At 57.7% G+C, this 13,965-nt stretch overlaps 7 protein-coding genes across 7 annotated transcripts; 3 read left to right on the top strand and 4 right to left on the bottom strand.

The window, feature by feature from the left end:
- Positions 1-135: 135 nt before the first annotated feature.
- SPRG_19186 (hypothetical protein) lies at positions 136-1,011 on the top strand (the record flags this gene model as incomplete). The annotated part of the gene is made up of 1 exon (XM_012340222.1): positions 136-1,011. One exon carries the CDS (start codon positions 136-138, stop codon positions 1,009-1,011), a length of 876 nt encoding a protein of 291 aa, XP_012195612.1.
- Positions 1,012-1,557: 546 nt separating this feature from the next.
- SPRG_19185 (hypothetical protein) lies at positions 1,558-3,462 on the bottom strand (the record flags this gene model as incomplete). Its single annotated transcript, XM_012340221.1, has 1 exon — positions 1,558-3,462. The coding sequence occupies one exon, from the start codon at positions 3,460-3,462 to the stop codon at positions 1,558-1,560; it is 1,905 nt and encodes a 634-aa protein (XP_012195611.1).
- Positions 3,463-3,757: 295 nt separating this feature from the next.
- Positions 3,758-5,710, bottom strand: SPRG_19184 (hypothetical protein; the record flags this gene model as incomplete). Its single annotated transcript, XM_012340220.1, has 1 exon — positions 3,758-5,710. One exon carries the CDS (start codon positions 5,708-5,710, stop codon positions 3,758-3,760), a length of 1,953 nt encoding a protein of 650 aa, XP_012195610.1.
- A 1,848-nt stretch (positions 5,711-7,558) lies between these two features.
- SPRG_19183 (hypothetical protein) lies at positions 7,559-9,310 on the bottom strand (the record flags this gene model as incomplete). The annotated part of the gene is made up of 7 exons (XM_012340219.1): positions 7,559-7,827; positions 7,876-8,053; positions 8,100-8,235; positions 8,280-8,565; positions 8,606-8,764; positions 8,810-9,086; positions 9,134-9,310. 7 exons carry the CDS (start codon positions 9,308-9,310, stop codon positions 7,559-7,561), a joined length of 1,482 nt encoding a protein of 493 aa, XP_012195609.1.
- A 619-nt stretch (positions 9,311-9,929) lies between these two features.
- Positions 9,930-10,935, top strand: SPRG_19182 (hypothetical protein; the record flags this gene model as incomplete). Its single annotated transcript, XM_012340218.1, has 9 exons — positions 9,930-9,963; positions 10,013-10,118; positions 10,160-10,202; positions 10,248-10,308; positions 10,357-10,432; positions 10,478-10,522; positions 10,567-10,651; positions 10,710-10,780; positions 10,830-10,935. 9 exons carry the CDS (start codon positions 9,930-9,932, stop codon positions 10,933-10,935), a joined length of 627 nt encoding a protein of 208 aa, XP_012195608.1.
- Positions 10,936-10,966: 31 nt separating this feature from the next.
- Positions 10,967-12,147, bottom strand: SPRG_19181 (hypothetical protein; the record flags this gene model as incomplete). The annotated part of the gene is made up of 2 exons (XM_012340217.1): positions 10,967-11,710; positions 11,761-12,147. The coding sequence occupies 2 exons, from the start codon at positions 12,145-12,147 to the stop codon at positions 10,967-10,969; spliced, it is 1,131 nt and encodes a 376-aa protein (XP_012195607.1).
- Positions 12,148-12,944: 797 nt separating this feature from the next.
- On the top strand, positions 12,945-13,928 carry SPRG_19180 (hypothetical protein; the record flags this gene model as incomplete). Its single annotated transcript, XM_012340216.1, has 1 exon — positions 12,945-13,928. One exon carries the CDS (start codon positions 12,945-12,947, stop codon positions 13,926-13,928), a length of 984 nt encoding a protein of 327 aa, XP_012195606.1.
- Positions 13,929-13,965: the final 37 nt, after the last annotated feature.

Genomic DNA, 13,965 nt, shown 5'->3' with positions numbered 1-13,965 from the left:
TCATGAAGACGGTCCTGCCCGAGTACTACCCACACGTCTCGCACGCCCTCCGCTTTGACATGTTTTGCTACAACTCGGACTATTTTTGTGCTGCTGTTCACCATTGGCGTCCTCCTCGATCTGAGCGCGGCCTTTATGTACTCGCGCGAAGTGCAAGTGTTTCTAGCCGTGTGCTCGAATGGCGCCTTGTCGCTGCAGCTCTTTGCTCTAAGTACGCGCCTGCTCTGGGTCAACTGCGGGTTTCTTAAGCTCTTCAAGCTTCTGTGGAGTATCTTGAGCACGGCAACGTACTCTGGCGAAAGCAAGCTCATGGGCTACCTCAATTTTACGGGTGTCACATCGCTCTATTTGAGTGCAATTTTGCTCTTCTACATTCCGCCGTTCATCGAGTACAACAACCATATTCGACAAGACATTCGAAATGCGTTTGAAAGACTCGATGGGACACCCGTCAGCTATTACGAAAGCTTCTACATTCGCAGCAGCGGCGCAATTGTCGGCGGCTTGCTTCTCAACGTGCTTTTAGCCGTCGGCCTCGATCAACTTGTGAACCGGTCGTTCTGGAAACTCCTCGCGACCAACTCGCTCGCGCGCCAAGCCATGTACAACTCGACGTCGATCCTCATGGACTACATCATTGACATTGATCCGAAGCTCCTGGAGCAGCGGTCGAAATCGAATGCCGTCATCTTTTGCAAGGCGCGTCGACTCTGCACGCTCCAGTGGTTCCTCATGTCCCACTTGACGACATTTGGGCTGCCCGAGAAGGAGCTCCGCGTCAAGAAACTGCAACCACAAGGTGGTGCGAGCAAGAACGCGACGCAAGCCTCGGGGCTCCTCACGCAAGCCGAGACGGCTTCCGAAAAGTCCGAGAAGCCGACGGCCGACCGGTACCTTGTGGTGCAGGACAGCGGGCGACACGTGCACCTGCTCGACGCCGACCTTCGTGATGTGAAGAACTTGGTGATCAACATCAAGATCCTCAAAAACACGGCCGTCTCAATTTACTAACCATAATGTTACATTTGTTGCATACAATATGTACAATACGTCTATAGAGATAACAACGCAGCTATTTCATTCGTAGAGTGACCTTGTGACCAATTCGTTGACACGAGTTCTCATTCCAAACCAAGAGATTGAGCTCGAAATCGATCTAGTCTCTAAAACGCTATCCGAACGTGTACGGGTTAAGGATGTTGGCGCCGCAGACGACGTTGTCAAACACAGAGACGACTGCCCCCAGTTGGAATCCAGCAGCACACTCTACGTGACGTTGTTGGTCGTATACAAAAACCTTCTTGTCTGTGCCCAGACGCGGCCATCGCCCGCCGAGACTTCGCTCCTTGGCGACGGGCGCTCAGTACGTCATCGCACTGGCCACGTTGGTGAGCGACCCTTGACGCGGCCGTAACCCTAGCCCACTCAAGGTTGTCAGTTTGATCGAATGTTCTGATGCACACGACCTCGGTGCCGACCAGATATGCCCGCTGCGACGTTGTTGCTCAGGGACAGAGGCCCAAATATGAATAGCCTAGCGTTTGAATGCATTGCGCCTTATCGAATCGACACGGACGTGTTTTTGAGGATCTTGATGTTGAGGACGAGGCTCTTGACGTCGGCAAAGTGGTCGTCGAGGAGATGCACACGGCGGCCACTGTCCTGCGCAAGCACGAACGTGCCGTCACCAGCGCCGTCCTCGCCACCACTTGCAAACGCCGAGACCGCCGAGATGAAGCTCTTGGTGTGCGCCTGCTTCTTGTTGACGCGGAGCTCCTTCTCGGGCAAGCCAAACGCCGTAAGGTGCGACGTAAAGAACCACTGGAGCGTGCAGAGCCGGCGCACCTTGCAGTTGATGCTCGACGAGTGCTGTTCCAGCATCGTCGGATCAATGTCAGTGACATAGTCCATGAGGATCGACGTCGAGTTGTACATGGCTTGGCGCGCGAGCGAGTTGGTCGCGAGAAGTTTCCAAAACGATTGGTTCACAAGTTGATCGAGGCCGACAACGAGAAGCACGTTCAAGATCAAACCGCCGACAATCGCGCCGCTGCTGCGCACGTAAAAGCTGTTGTACAAGTCGACGTGTGTCCCATCAAGCTGTTCAAACGAATTCTTGAGATCGATGCGCAACGTGTTGTTGTACTCGATGAACGGCGGAATGTAGAAGAGCAAAATTGCACTCAAATAGAGCGATGTGACACCCGTAAAATTGAGGTAGCCCATGAGCTTGCTTTCGCCAGAGTACGTTGCCGTGCTCAAGATACTCCACAGAAGCTTGAAGAGCTTAAGAAACCCGCAGTTGACCCAGAGCAGGCGCGTACTTAGAGCAAAGAGCTGCAGCGACAAGGCGCCATTCGAGCACACGGCTAGAAACACTTGCACTTCGCGCGAGTACATAAAGGCCGCGCTCAGATCGAGGAGGACGCCAATGGTGAACAGCAGCACAAAAATGTCCGAGTTGTAGCAAAACATGTCAAAGCGGAGGGCGTGCGAGACGTGTGGGTAGTACTCGGGCAGGACCGTCTTCATGATGCGCTGCACAAAGGTCTCGGTCGAATGCACGTCGACGTCCTGCCACTGCACCGTGCGCCGGCTCGCGAGGTATCCACCAAGTGCAAACAACACTGCAATGCACTTGAGATAGTACGACGCAGCGCTAAAGGTCGTCTGCGGAAACATGAGCCCAAGAGCGTGGAGCGATCCATCCACGAACGTCGACTGCGACACCTTGACCGACCTGGCGCTGTGGTTGTACACCATCGTCATGTTGCACTCGCCGTGGCCGAGCTCGGCGATCGGAAGACACCCCGTGCAGTACGCCTTGGGGTAGATGCGGTAGTAGCCGACCACCAAGTTCTGAGGCGATGACGTGTTGCGCAGCGGGACTTGCTCCGACAGACGCAAGTCGACCTGAATACGTGTCGGCAAGTACCCAATTGCCTCGAGCTGTTTGTGGCCCATGGACGCGTTGGCGAGGTTGACGCTCGTGTCATCGGTAAAGACGTGCGTGAAGGCGTTCCCCCGTAGAAAGCTGATGGCGTCAACGGCCACACCAAAACTCGGCTTGCCGACGTTCAGGTCTGACATGTACGTGCGCTGGAAGATGGCGCAGAGGTTCATTTTCGAGTTGACGGCGTACGTGCCGGCCGAGAGCACGTAGATGTTTGGGTTGTTGGGGAGCACGAGGTTGGTGATGGTGTAGTTGGTCATGCGCTTGGCGACCTTGGAGAGGTCGGTGAGGCTCGCTCCGGTCGCAAAGCTGTACTGCGAGAGGAGGTCGTTGGCGTGGTTGGCATCTGCGATTGGTGTCAGAAACTGGTAGCCATTGCCAATGTAGTCGTTGATGGCCCAGTTGTTGGCGACCGAGTCGATGCAGACAAGACAGACGACGCAGAGACCAACCACGATCGACGCGCTTGTTACGAGCTGACGCGTGAGCTGGACGCACCGAATGCGCATGGTTGATGGCGCTGGACGCTGCGCGCGATAAGACGCAGCACCCTTTGACTTGACGATGACCGACATGGTCGATTGTCAACTGAGGTGTCGAGCGAGTCGAGCGAGCCTTAGCGGCTTTGACATCGTTCCAAGCGCGTTGAAGCGGTTGAAGCTTGGATGCGTTGCGAGATTTCTCCGCCGCGGTCGGTTAGATATGCACTAATAGGTCGTGCGCACCGTAGAGACAGCGGCGGCGTGCGTCGCTAGGAGACGTACAGGAAAAGATATTGCTATAATCGCTGTATACAGACGTCGACTAGGTGATGGCGACGTGCGTGTCCTTGAGCACTTTGATGTTGAGCATCAAGTTTTTGACGTCGGTAAACTCGCCGTCGAGGAGATGAATATGATGCGCCCCATCTTGCGCAATGACGTAGCGGTCCTCACCCGCCTTGCCGCTCGTCGTCGTCGGCGTCGACCCGCGCGTCTCCTTCTTGTGCCGGAGATCCTTCTCCGGCAAACCAAAGGTGTACAGGTGCGACATGAAGAACCATTGCAGCGTGCAGAGTCGGCGCGCCTTGCAGTGGATGATGGCGTTCTTCCGAGCAAAGACTCCCGGATCAATGTCCGTGATATAGTCCATGAGGATCGACGTCGAGTTGTACATGGCTTGGCGCGCGAGCGAGTTGGTCGCCATCAATTTCCAAAACGATCGGTTGAGAAGCTGGTCAAGGCTGACAACAAGCAGCACGTTCAACATCAAGCCGCCGACAACCGCGCTGAAGCCGCGGATGTAAAAGCTATCGTAATAGTCGACGGCGGTGTCGTCCAAATCTTCCAGCGAATTCTTGAGGTCATGACGCACGCTGTTGTTGTACTCGATGAACGGCGGAATGTAAAAGAGTAAAATCGCACTCAGATAGAGCGACGTGACGCTGGTCAAGTTGAGAAGGCCCATGATGCGGCTTTCCCCAGAGTACGTGGCGGTCGAGATCATATTGACCACATACTTGAGCAACTTTAGAAACCCGCAGTTGACCCAGAGGAGGCGCGTGCTCAACGCAAAGAGCTGGATCGACATGGCACTGTTGGTGCACTCGGCCAAGAACACTTGGACTTCGCGCGTGAATTTGATCGCGCTTGGAATGTCCAAGACCACGCTGGATGCAAACAACAGCACAAAGATGTCCGAGTTGTAGCAAAACATGTCAAAGCGGAGGGCGTGCGAGACGTGCGGGTAGTACTCGGGCAGGACCGTCTTCATGATGCGCTGCACAAAGGTCTCGGTCGAGTGCACGTCGACGTCCTGCCACTGCACCGTGCGCCGGCTCGCGAGGTATCCGCCAATGGCAAATAGCAGCGCCACAAATTTGAGGTAGTGGGCCACCGCGCTAAAGAGCGTTTGGCGAAACATGAGTCCAAGTGCGTGCGACGACCCATCCACGAACGTCGACTGCGACACCTTGACCGACTTGGCGCTGTGGTTGTACACCATCGTCATGTTGCACACGCCATGGCCGAGCTCGGCGATCGGAAGACACCCCGTGCAGTACGACTTGGAGTAGATGCGGTAGTAGCTGAGCACCAAGTTCTGAGGCGATGACGTGTTGCGCAGCGCAATTTTATTGGTGAGCCGGACGTCTACTTGCATGCGCGACGGCAAGTACCCCGCATCCTCAAGCTGGTAGTGGCCCATGGACGCATCGGCAAGGTTGACACTTGCGTCGTCCGTGAAGATATGTGTGAAGGCGTTGCCGCGGATGAAGCTGATGGCGTCGACGGCGACACCGAGGCGCACCTTCTTAGCGCTCACGTCTGCGGGGTATGTGCGCTGGAAGATCGCACAGAGGTTCATTTTCGAGTTGACAATGTACGTGCCGGCCGAGAGCACGTAGATGTTTGGGTTGTGGGGCAGCACGAGGTTGCTCATCGTGTAGTTGTTCATGCGCTGGGCGACATTCGAGAGGTCGGTGAGACTCGCTTCGTTCGCAAAGCTGTACTGCGAGAGGAGGTCGTTGGGATCCGGGATGGGCGTTAAAAACTGGTACCCATTCCCGATAAAGTCGTTGATGGCCCAGTTGTTGGCGATTGCGTCAAGGCAGACAAGACAGACGACGCCGAGGCCAAAGACGTACGCGGCGGCCTTGAGGAGGCGGTGAAAGCGTGTCGAGGCTTGAACAAAGACAAGTCCGCGCGTCGATACGGGGGAGACTGCGGACATGGGCACGACCGGCGACGTCGGCCCCGGTCCGAGGTGGCGCAGCAGCATTGCAAAACCGCCCTGGCTACGCGGGCGGCGGTGTCGGTTATAAATAGTAAAAAAAGGCGGCTGCAACTTCGAGTCTGGCGCGTCCTGCAAGTCCCGACCTCTTGTACACCGTAGAGACACTGCTACATTATATCGTATGTCGATGCAGTGCTAAGCGTGATGCCTGCTCGCGGTTGCTGATTTGGCTTGCGTGCAGGGCGTGGATACCGGTCAACCGCGAAAGTAACTGGTAACGAAACCGACTTTGTCGCGGCGATGGGCGACGATGACATACGCAGCCGGCTCTTGCACCTCCGCAACCTCGAGACGCTGCATGACCTCGAAGACGAGGTGCTCGCGCTGCGCATCAAGGTCGCGGCCATGGAGGTACTGCGTCGATTTGTACGTGCTGCATCCTGGATGTACTTTGGTGGTGGTTTTAGGCCCGCGAGAAAGGCTACATCAACACCGAGAGTCAGCTGACGTTCGTCGCGGCCCGCAACGCGGAGCTGGAGCGCATGGTCGTCTCAAGCATGCAAGACGCCACCACAACGTCAGAGGACCGAGACCGCTTGGCCAAGCGGTTGGCCAAAGCGCAGGTCGACGCTGCCGACGTAAGCGCCCACTTCGTTGCGCTGCAAGAGACCCACGCCGCATCCGTGGCAGCATGCGACGCGGACATTGCAGCGTTAACTGCACAGCTAGCCGTATGCCCTGGATACCCATTATGGACATTATTGTCATGTGCTGGGTTGCGCAGGATTCGAAGGCGACCATATTGCGACTAGAAGAATGCATCACGAGCCTGGAAGCCCGACGAGAGGTGCGATGAGCGTCTTGAGCTGTCGCGTTTTTAAACTACGTAGGTGCTGGAAGCAAGCAAACTCGACCTCCAAAGCCGGCTCGAAGCGAGCGAGGCGAGTACGTCGTCCTTGCGCAACGTCAACGACCAAGTGTGCTACCAGCTTGCCGCGACCAAGCACGATCTGGTACGGTGTTTCTATCCATCCCACCACCTCTGACCGCTGTCGGCGCAGGTGGCCATCACGCAGGAGAACGAAAAGCTGGCAGGTCTTCTCGCCACTCTTGAAGCGCAGATGCAAGAGCTGCGCGCGCAACCTCCTGTCGCTGACGTTGTCCTTTGCCACGCCACTGGGCATGTCTGAACCTAGCCTGCGTAGCCCAGTGCGGTAGCTCGATGCAATCTCTGCATTGAGACCGAGACGCGTAAGCGCACTCTGTCTCGGCGCGTTTCGCATCCCATTTGGCGTAGAACTCGCGCACGCTACCAAGCAGCTACTCGAGATGACCCACCAGCGGAACCGTCTCGATGGGGACCTTCAAGATTGCAAGGTATTGTGCCGCGTCGCTGTCTGTCACCGTACCGTGTTGCCTGATGGACAGGTCCGCGCAGAAACCACTCAGTGTCTGGTGACGCAGCTGCAGCGAGACCTTGCGACGGCCAACGCGCACAGCGCCGACCTCGCTACCAAAGTCTCTTCGGTACTCTACTCTTGTTCGCGATGATAGCAAATTATGAGACATGTCGTAGCTCGAGGCCTACGTGCAGGACGTGGAAGCGTCGACAACGTTTGAAAAGTACATGGTCATGAAGAACGAGAACCGGTGTTTAGCGCTGCGTGTCGAAGCGCTGCTCGAAAAGTCCGCAATAGACGGCTCACTTCGCGTGCCCAAGCCCCCCAGTGTGCTCCGCAAGCAGTCGAGCAGCCTACCACGGCCCAACCAAGGCGCCGATCCCGCGACGCCGCGGCGACCGTCCTTGGCCATGCCACCGATCAGCAGCGCATCCAACAACCAAAAGACGAGTTCGTGGTTCCGAATTTAATGTGAGAAGACATGTTTACGCGATCACAAATCGTCACTGCTCGAAGTGATGTTGGTGGAACTGCTTTCTTCCGTCGTCGTGAGTCCTTGGAGCTCGGTCGAGAGCGCAATGTCATCGGGATCTCTCGGATCAGACGGGAGGCCGCACGCAGCAAGCGCCGTGAAGGCAAGCACGATGCCGTAGATGCCGCAGATGTACTCGACGGTCATGCCGGGCGCGTCTGCCAAGAAGGGTGTGAGGAACCCTCCGATGCGAGCCATGCCACTGGCAATACCATGGCCCGTGGTACGCACTAGGCATATAAGTAGGAGTCGCTGCCTCGTACGATGCCGTGGGGTACCATGCGTTGGAAACGCCTCGGGCGTCGCCAGCCACGTCGTGCTGGACGCACCCATGATCGCTGCCCGTGCAAGCATCGCAAGCAACGTCAAGAGCCATAAGCTCCACTCGGCGGCCGATGCGAGCACGGCGGCTGCAGCCACACCATACAATACGATCTGAGTGCCTCGACGACCCCACTAATGGAGCTTCAATATCGAATTGCACGCAAGCAGGAAATAATACGCGGTCAACGACAGCGATCGTGCCGAGAACACCAAGGACTTCAGCGAGTGCAGCGAGGAAGATGCTCATGTAGTTGAACGTCTCGCGTGACGACGACGACGACTGCGCAAACAGGCGCGGGAAGAGCAGGATGATACTAGGCTCACAAATTGCACAAAAAGAGGAAAGAGCAGGTCGTACCCATAGTAGGCAAGCCCAAAGCCAAACCAAATGAGGAAGAGCATGCTCGACGTGCGCCGCAGTACGGGCCCGCAAAGCTCTTGGACGCCTCGGTGCTTGTTGTACTTGGTCGACTCCATCGGACGCAAGCTCAGAGTCGGATCGAGCTCGGTGCCGTTGAGGCACGCCGTCATGCGCAGCACGACGAGGGCTTCGTCAAAGCGCATCTGATCGCAGAGCCACTTGGGCGACTCTGGCATCCACGGAAACGACGCCAGCACGAGCACGAGTGGCGTGGCGCAGAGACCTACGTGCGTTAGCTGCGCATGTACACGCAAATCTAATACCTGTGAGCCAGCGCCATCCGAGGCGGTCGAGGACCGACCACGCCAAGACGGCAACGAAGCCAATGCCAACCGTCCAGAAGAGCTGGAAGTAGAGGAGGATGCGCCCGCGCTCCTTGTCGGGCAGAAACTCGGCCATGAGGTCGAACGGAACAAGTGATCCTAGTCGATATCAATGTATTGGACACGACGTGGATGGTCTCTTACCGGCGACGCCAAAGCCGACGACGGCCCGACACGCCATGAGGTAGTAGACGTTGGTCGCAAAGGCGGAGAGCACGCCAAAGATCGCAATGCAGAGCGCGGACCAGAGAAAGCCCATGCGCCGCCCGTACTTGTCGCCAAAGTAGCCCCAAAAGAGCGCGCCGGGCAGCTCGCCGGCAAAGACCGCGGCCGTGATGCCGGCTTCCTGTGCGTAGCTCAGGTGCCACTCGTCCTTCACGAGCACCTGAAGGAACGAGAGCAGCATGACTTCGGTTGCATCCTAGTGTCGGCAGGATGAGGCCAACGCCAGCGGCCAAGATGGTGTACGGCCATGAACATGAGCCCCGAGACAACGAGGAGCGTCCGCTGGAAGCGTCCGTAGCCGACCATGCGGATGGCCTCATGGATCGAGACGGCGCTTGGCAGATTCGCTTCGTCTGCCTCCATGTGCTTGGGCGAGGTAGCAGTCGCATCGCCATCGTCGTCGGGCGCAGCGTCCGCCATGGCCTCGGCCGCTCGGGACATGTCGATGCCACGTTGAAATGCTGAAACGAACCGGGTCCGGGTTTACTCCGGGTCTTTTAAGTGCGCGCGTCTCAAACGCAGGAGCCACCAAAGCCTCGGCCAGCACGGTGCTGGGACGTCGCCGAGGCACTGGGATAAATACCATGACCACACTAAGAGTCAGCGTAATAAATAGATAGAACGAGCTTGAGGTATCTGCGTCGTAGGATAATACGTATCCAAGTATCCAAGAATCCAATCCAGTCATGCATTTTGGAGAGAAATCGAAAACCCAGCGGGTGATCGTGAAGTCGATATGCTCAATCCACCCCATGCACGCAGCAGTATGGTCTCACTACACTGTAGTAGTAGAGGGCTATGTCCTTCGTCGCTCTGCGACTGCCAGCGACAAGCTGCTAGAACGCTGCCACGTTTCGCCGGCGGGAAGCCCGATCTTCCGGATAAAAACCTGGAACGCTCCGGTCCGTTTATTTAATAAACGGCCACACATACTGTTTTCCAGATATCGGCTGCATTTAATATGGCCGACAAGAATGCTATCCGGATACGACGATGGCGGTGACAAGCGTTTTGAACGTGACCGTATTTGGGGTTCGAGATGGAGCTGCCAGCGCCATACTCGATCGGGAAGGGTACGCGATCATGGAGGCCGAGAGGAAGGTAGACATGGTCTATGTGTAGCATCAGGCTCGTCCTTCCAGCATCCGGTCGAGAGCGTCCTCGACTACTCGCGGGCAACGTACTGGGAGTCGTTTGCCAAGCCGACCGAGACCATCGTCCTCGCCCTGTACGAGACGACGACCTTGCGTTGCTCATAGCCCCGTCTAGGCAAAGCAAGACGCTCCTCTCCGAAGTACGTATCCTCAACAAGGTGGGCTTCCTGCTTGCGGCGCCATGGAGCGGGATTGTGAGCTAGAACGCCCATGCTGTCGACGTCAGCGTCGCCGTCGAGAACAAGCGCGACGACTACATCACCGGTACATCACTACTTCATGCGACTAGTCGACGACTCCTCGTTGCTCTAGTGAAGAAGGACGTTCGACTGCCGCTGCACCGCGAATCCACCATCAAGCTCGGGTACTTGCCCGCGTGCTTCCTACGGTGCGCTGCGGCGTCTTGTCCTGGCTTGTCGTTGACCCTTCCTAGACTTACGTTCAAGCGACAAGCGCAAACCTCCGTCTCCGTCTATGGGCACGAGATGCAAGCGATGAATATGGCGTTGACGTCGCATGTAGCATTCGTCCCCTCGGTATCGCATGTGTGGTCCTCGAGGAAGACGGCGGTCCCGCCCTCTTCAACGTCGTTAGCTTCAAGACCGAGGTATTGCATCTTCCTCCGTAGCATGAGCCATGTGCATAGCATTCCATCCAACCTCTAGACTATTTTGTATGGACCATCGCTGCCTGCAAGCCTGCCCCGCCGCGACTGCCTCAGCGATCACATCTCTGGGTTTTCCATACCGTCCCGACCTCTATCGTCACCATTCACCAATGCTTAGGTCACCCGAGTGGATGAAGCGACATGATAGCTGTGTCGATGCGCAGCTCACACGTCTCGAGGCGACGCTCCAACACGCGGCCAAGGCCCACTCGTACATGTACTAGATTTTGCGATATGGATCTGTCTGCCCCTATCTTATGCCGCCACGTCGACGAGCCCTGTCGCCGCCTTCTCGCGCGCTTGCTTCGCACACCAATCGAGGATCGTCCGGAGCATGTCTTCGTGGTCGTCTTCGTTCAAAAGCTCGTGCTGGCGGCCCTCGAGCATATGCAGCGTCTTGTTGGTACTCGCTGCCTTCTCGTAAAACTCCTGGGACCCCGACGGGAACGCAATCACGTCCTTGTCGCCATGGAAGAGCAGCACGTCGTGCTTGAACTTGGGCGCCTCCGCGAGCGCGAGGTCGCAAGACGTAAAGAACTCGTGCGCCCAACGCGGCGTGAATCCAGTTTTGTGACAGAGCGGGTCCCGCCGCGCGCGCTGGTAGACGAGCGGATTGTTGGAGAGGTGCGGGAAGCCGTCGTCCGGGAGGCGGAGCTTGGGCAGGACGCTCGAGAGCACGCGGGCCAGGAAGCGCAGATGCCACGGCGCAGTGACCGGGTCGACCTTCATGGCGCCGGCCGAGAGGATCACGCCAGTCCAGTCGATCTCGGGGGACTTTTGCACCGTGAGCACGGTAATGACAACACCCATCGAGTGGCCGAGGACGAAGCGCGGCAAGGTCTTGAGCTCGGTACCCTTGGGAATGTGCATGTTGGTCTGCAGCGCGTACGGCGAGTCGCTTGCAAGGCCCAGTACGTGGTGCATAAACTGGCGGTAGTCGGCAATGTAGTCGGTGAAGCGCTCGATGTACAGCGGGTCGCCCTCGCTCAGTCCATGGCCCTAGGTCAGGCGTCAGTACACGTGCAAGCACCCGGATGGTAGAGTCCTACCTGGTGGTCCATGCCAAAGACTGCGTACCCGTGCGCCGAGAGGAAGCGCCCGACGTGCTCGTAGCGGCTAATGTGCTCATTGAAGCCGTGGACGATGAAAATGACGCCCTTCCACGCCTTGACGTTGGCGGCGGGTAGCCACCACGTGGAGAAGAGCCAGAGGTTGCGGTCGGCCGATGGCTGGAAGTGGCGGTAGTACGCATGCGCGTGGGGATGCGGGTCGACGGCCCCGAGCGCGAGCTCGGTGCGGGGCAGGAGGTGCTTGGAGCTGGACATGGCCTTGAGCGCCTTGACGAGCTTGAGCACGAGGTAGAAGAGCGCGAGGCGCCCAAGCACGTCGAGCTTCGAGGCCTTCGAGAGCAAAGACGAGAGCGCGCTGAACAGCATGCTGGCAATCGTCGAATGGGTCGATCTTCTTGGCTGCGGTCTTGCTGCGTCAACAACCAGCTGCTACCAACTGCAAGATCGCAATCCGACCACCGAGGCTAGAAGTGACGGCTAATGCAACGCCACTTTGCGTGCTGTATTTCGACTTTGCGTGATTTCCAGCATAAAAAACTGGGTGTGTTTAGCCTCAATGGGCGATCATCCGGATACGGGGCAAATTGCGGTAAATCGGCACAAGCAAGCCGTTTGGCACCGCAAGAGTTGGCGCGTCCTTTTCAGCGCGTGCCACGCATGACGCGTAGCATCATCATCCTCATCAGGCTAGGAAATAAGAGCTTGATGTCAATCTACCCAAGACTTCGCGGTACGTGTCTGGCGCCAAGCTCCAAAAGTCGTCGAGTAGAAAACGATATGGTGCAGTCGCGCGCTCCAGCCAACCCAGCAGAGCTCTCTGCTTCGTCACATGATCCTGGCGATATCAAATACAGCACCACGTGAAGCAGTAGTCTACTGCGCAATGGTCCCGCAGAGACCAAACTTTCCCGAGACCAGGTTGAGCGAAGATGCCAAGTTCTCAAGCGTCGCACTACAACGGTAGTGCTTGGTCGACATGCAGTCTTTCTGGACGAACCAGACGACGTCGTGAGGTAGCCTCGCGCACGCTACGAGTGCCCTTCGGAGCCGTGGTTGATGGACGCTTGCTCTCTTGGACGGGTAACTGCCAATCATCCGGTTAATAACTCCAGTCCGGATATGTGGCCTCGCCACGTGAAGACTTGGCTCTGACCCTGTAGAATATGCTCTGGCTGCTCGCGCTCGCGCTGGCTTCTTCGCGGATTGCTGGCACCTCGACGTGCGCTGTGGGTGACCTAGCATGTGCCACGGACGGTCGCAACGTTCGCCTCTCCAACGGCGTGTGGATGCCATGGGTCGGCCAAGGGCTCGCAGGCATGAAGGGCGACGCGACGACGAGCGCTGTGCAGCTCCATGTCGCTGCGGGGTTTCGCGCGTTCGACGGCGCGCAGGCCAAGGAATGGTACGATGACGTGGCGGCTGGGAATGCGCTAGCAGCGATTGTGCAGTCGACGCCGTCGCTGTCACGACGCGACTTTTTCATTGCGTCCAAGGTGCACCCCGCGTTCCTCGGTCGCGTCGAGGCGGCCGTGCGCGAGATGTTTGTCTCGTGGCACCTCAGTTGGGAGGTTGATGCGATCGACTTGGTCTATTTGCACTACCCCGCGTGCGGCGACTGGATCCCTGACTGCCGCGGCCAGCCCACCGGCGACTGGCGACTCGCGTGGCGGGAACTCGAGCGGCTCTACGAAAATGGCAAGATCCGCGCGCTCGGTGCCTCCAACTTTGACGCAACGCAGCTCCAAGATCTGTGGGCCATGGCGACGACGCCTCCGCACGTGGTTCAAATGTGGGTCGACCCGTTCCATCAAGCCAACGATGAGCGCGCCTTTGTTACGCGCCGCGGCGGCGTCGTCGTCGGCTACTCGTCCTTGGGCACGCAGTGGCCAACCAACCCAGTCTGGTCGTCGCCGGTACTCCAAGCGATCGCTGCCAAGCACGCAGCCTCCGTCGCCTCCGTCGTGCTGAGCTACTTTCTGCAGTGTGGCGTGGCCATGATCCCACGCAGCACGTCGTTGGAACACGTGCAGATGAACGCGCGCCTGCTCGAGCCGCACTATGCTGCTTCGCTCCTCGATGCGCAAGACCGCGATGCGATTGCGGCGCTCGATGGGCAGTACGAGGCGCGGCATCACGATGAAACCTAAGGCGATCCAAACGTGTTTCGGTTGCTCTACTATCTGT

This window comes from Saprolegnia parasitica, assembly GCF_000151545.1.
Source record: "Saprolegnia parasitica CBS 223.65 unplaced genomic scaffold supercont2.4, whole genome shotgun sequence".
Lineage (NCBI taxonomy): Eukaryota > Oomycota > Saprolegniomycetes > Saprolegniales > Saprolegniaceae > Saprolegnia > Saprolegnia parasitica.
The sequence above is the reverse complement of the archived record's forward strand: the minus strand, read 5'-3'. Positions and strand labels throughout refer to the sequence as shown.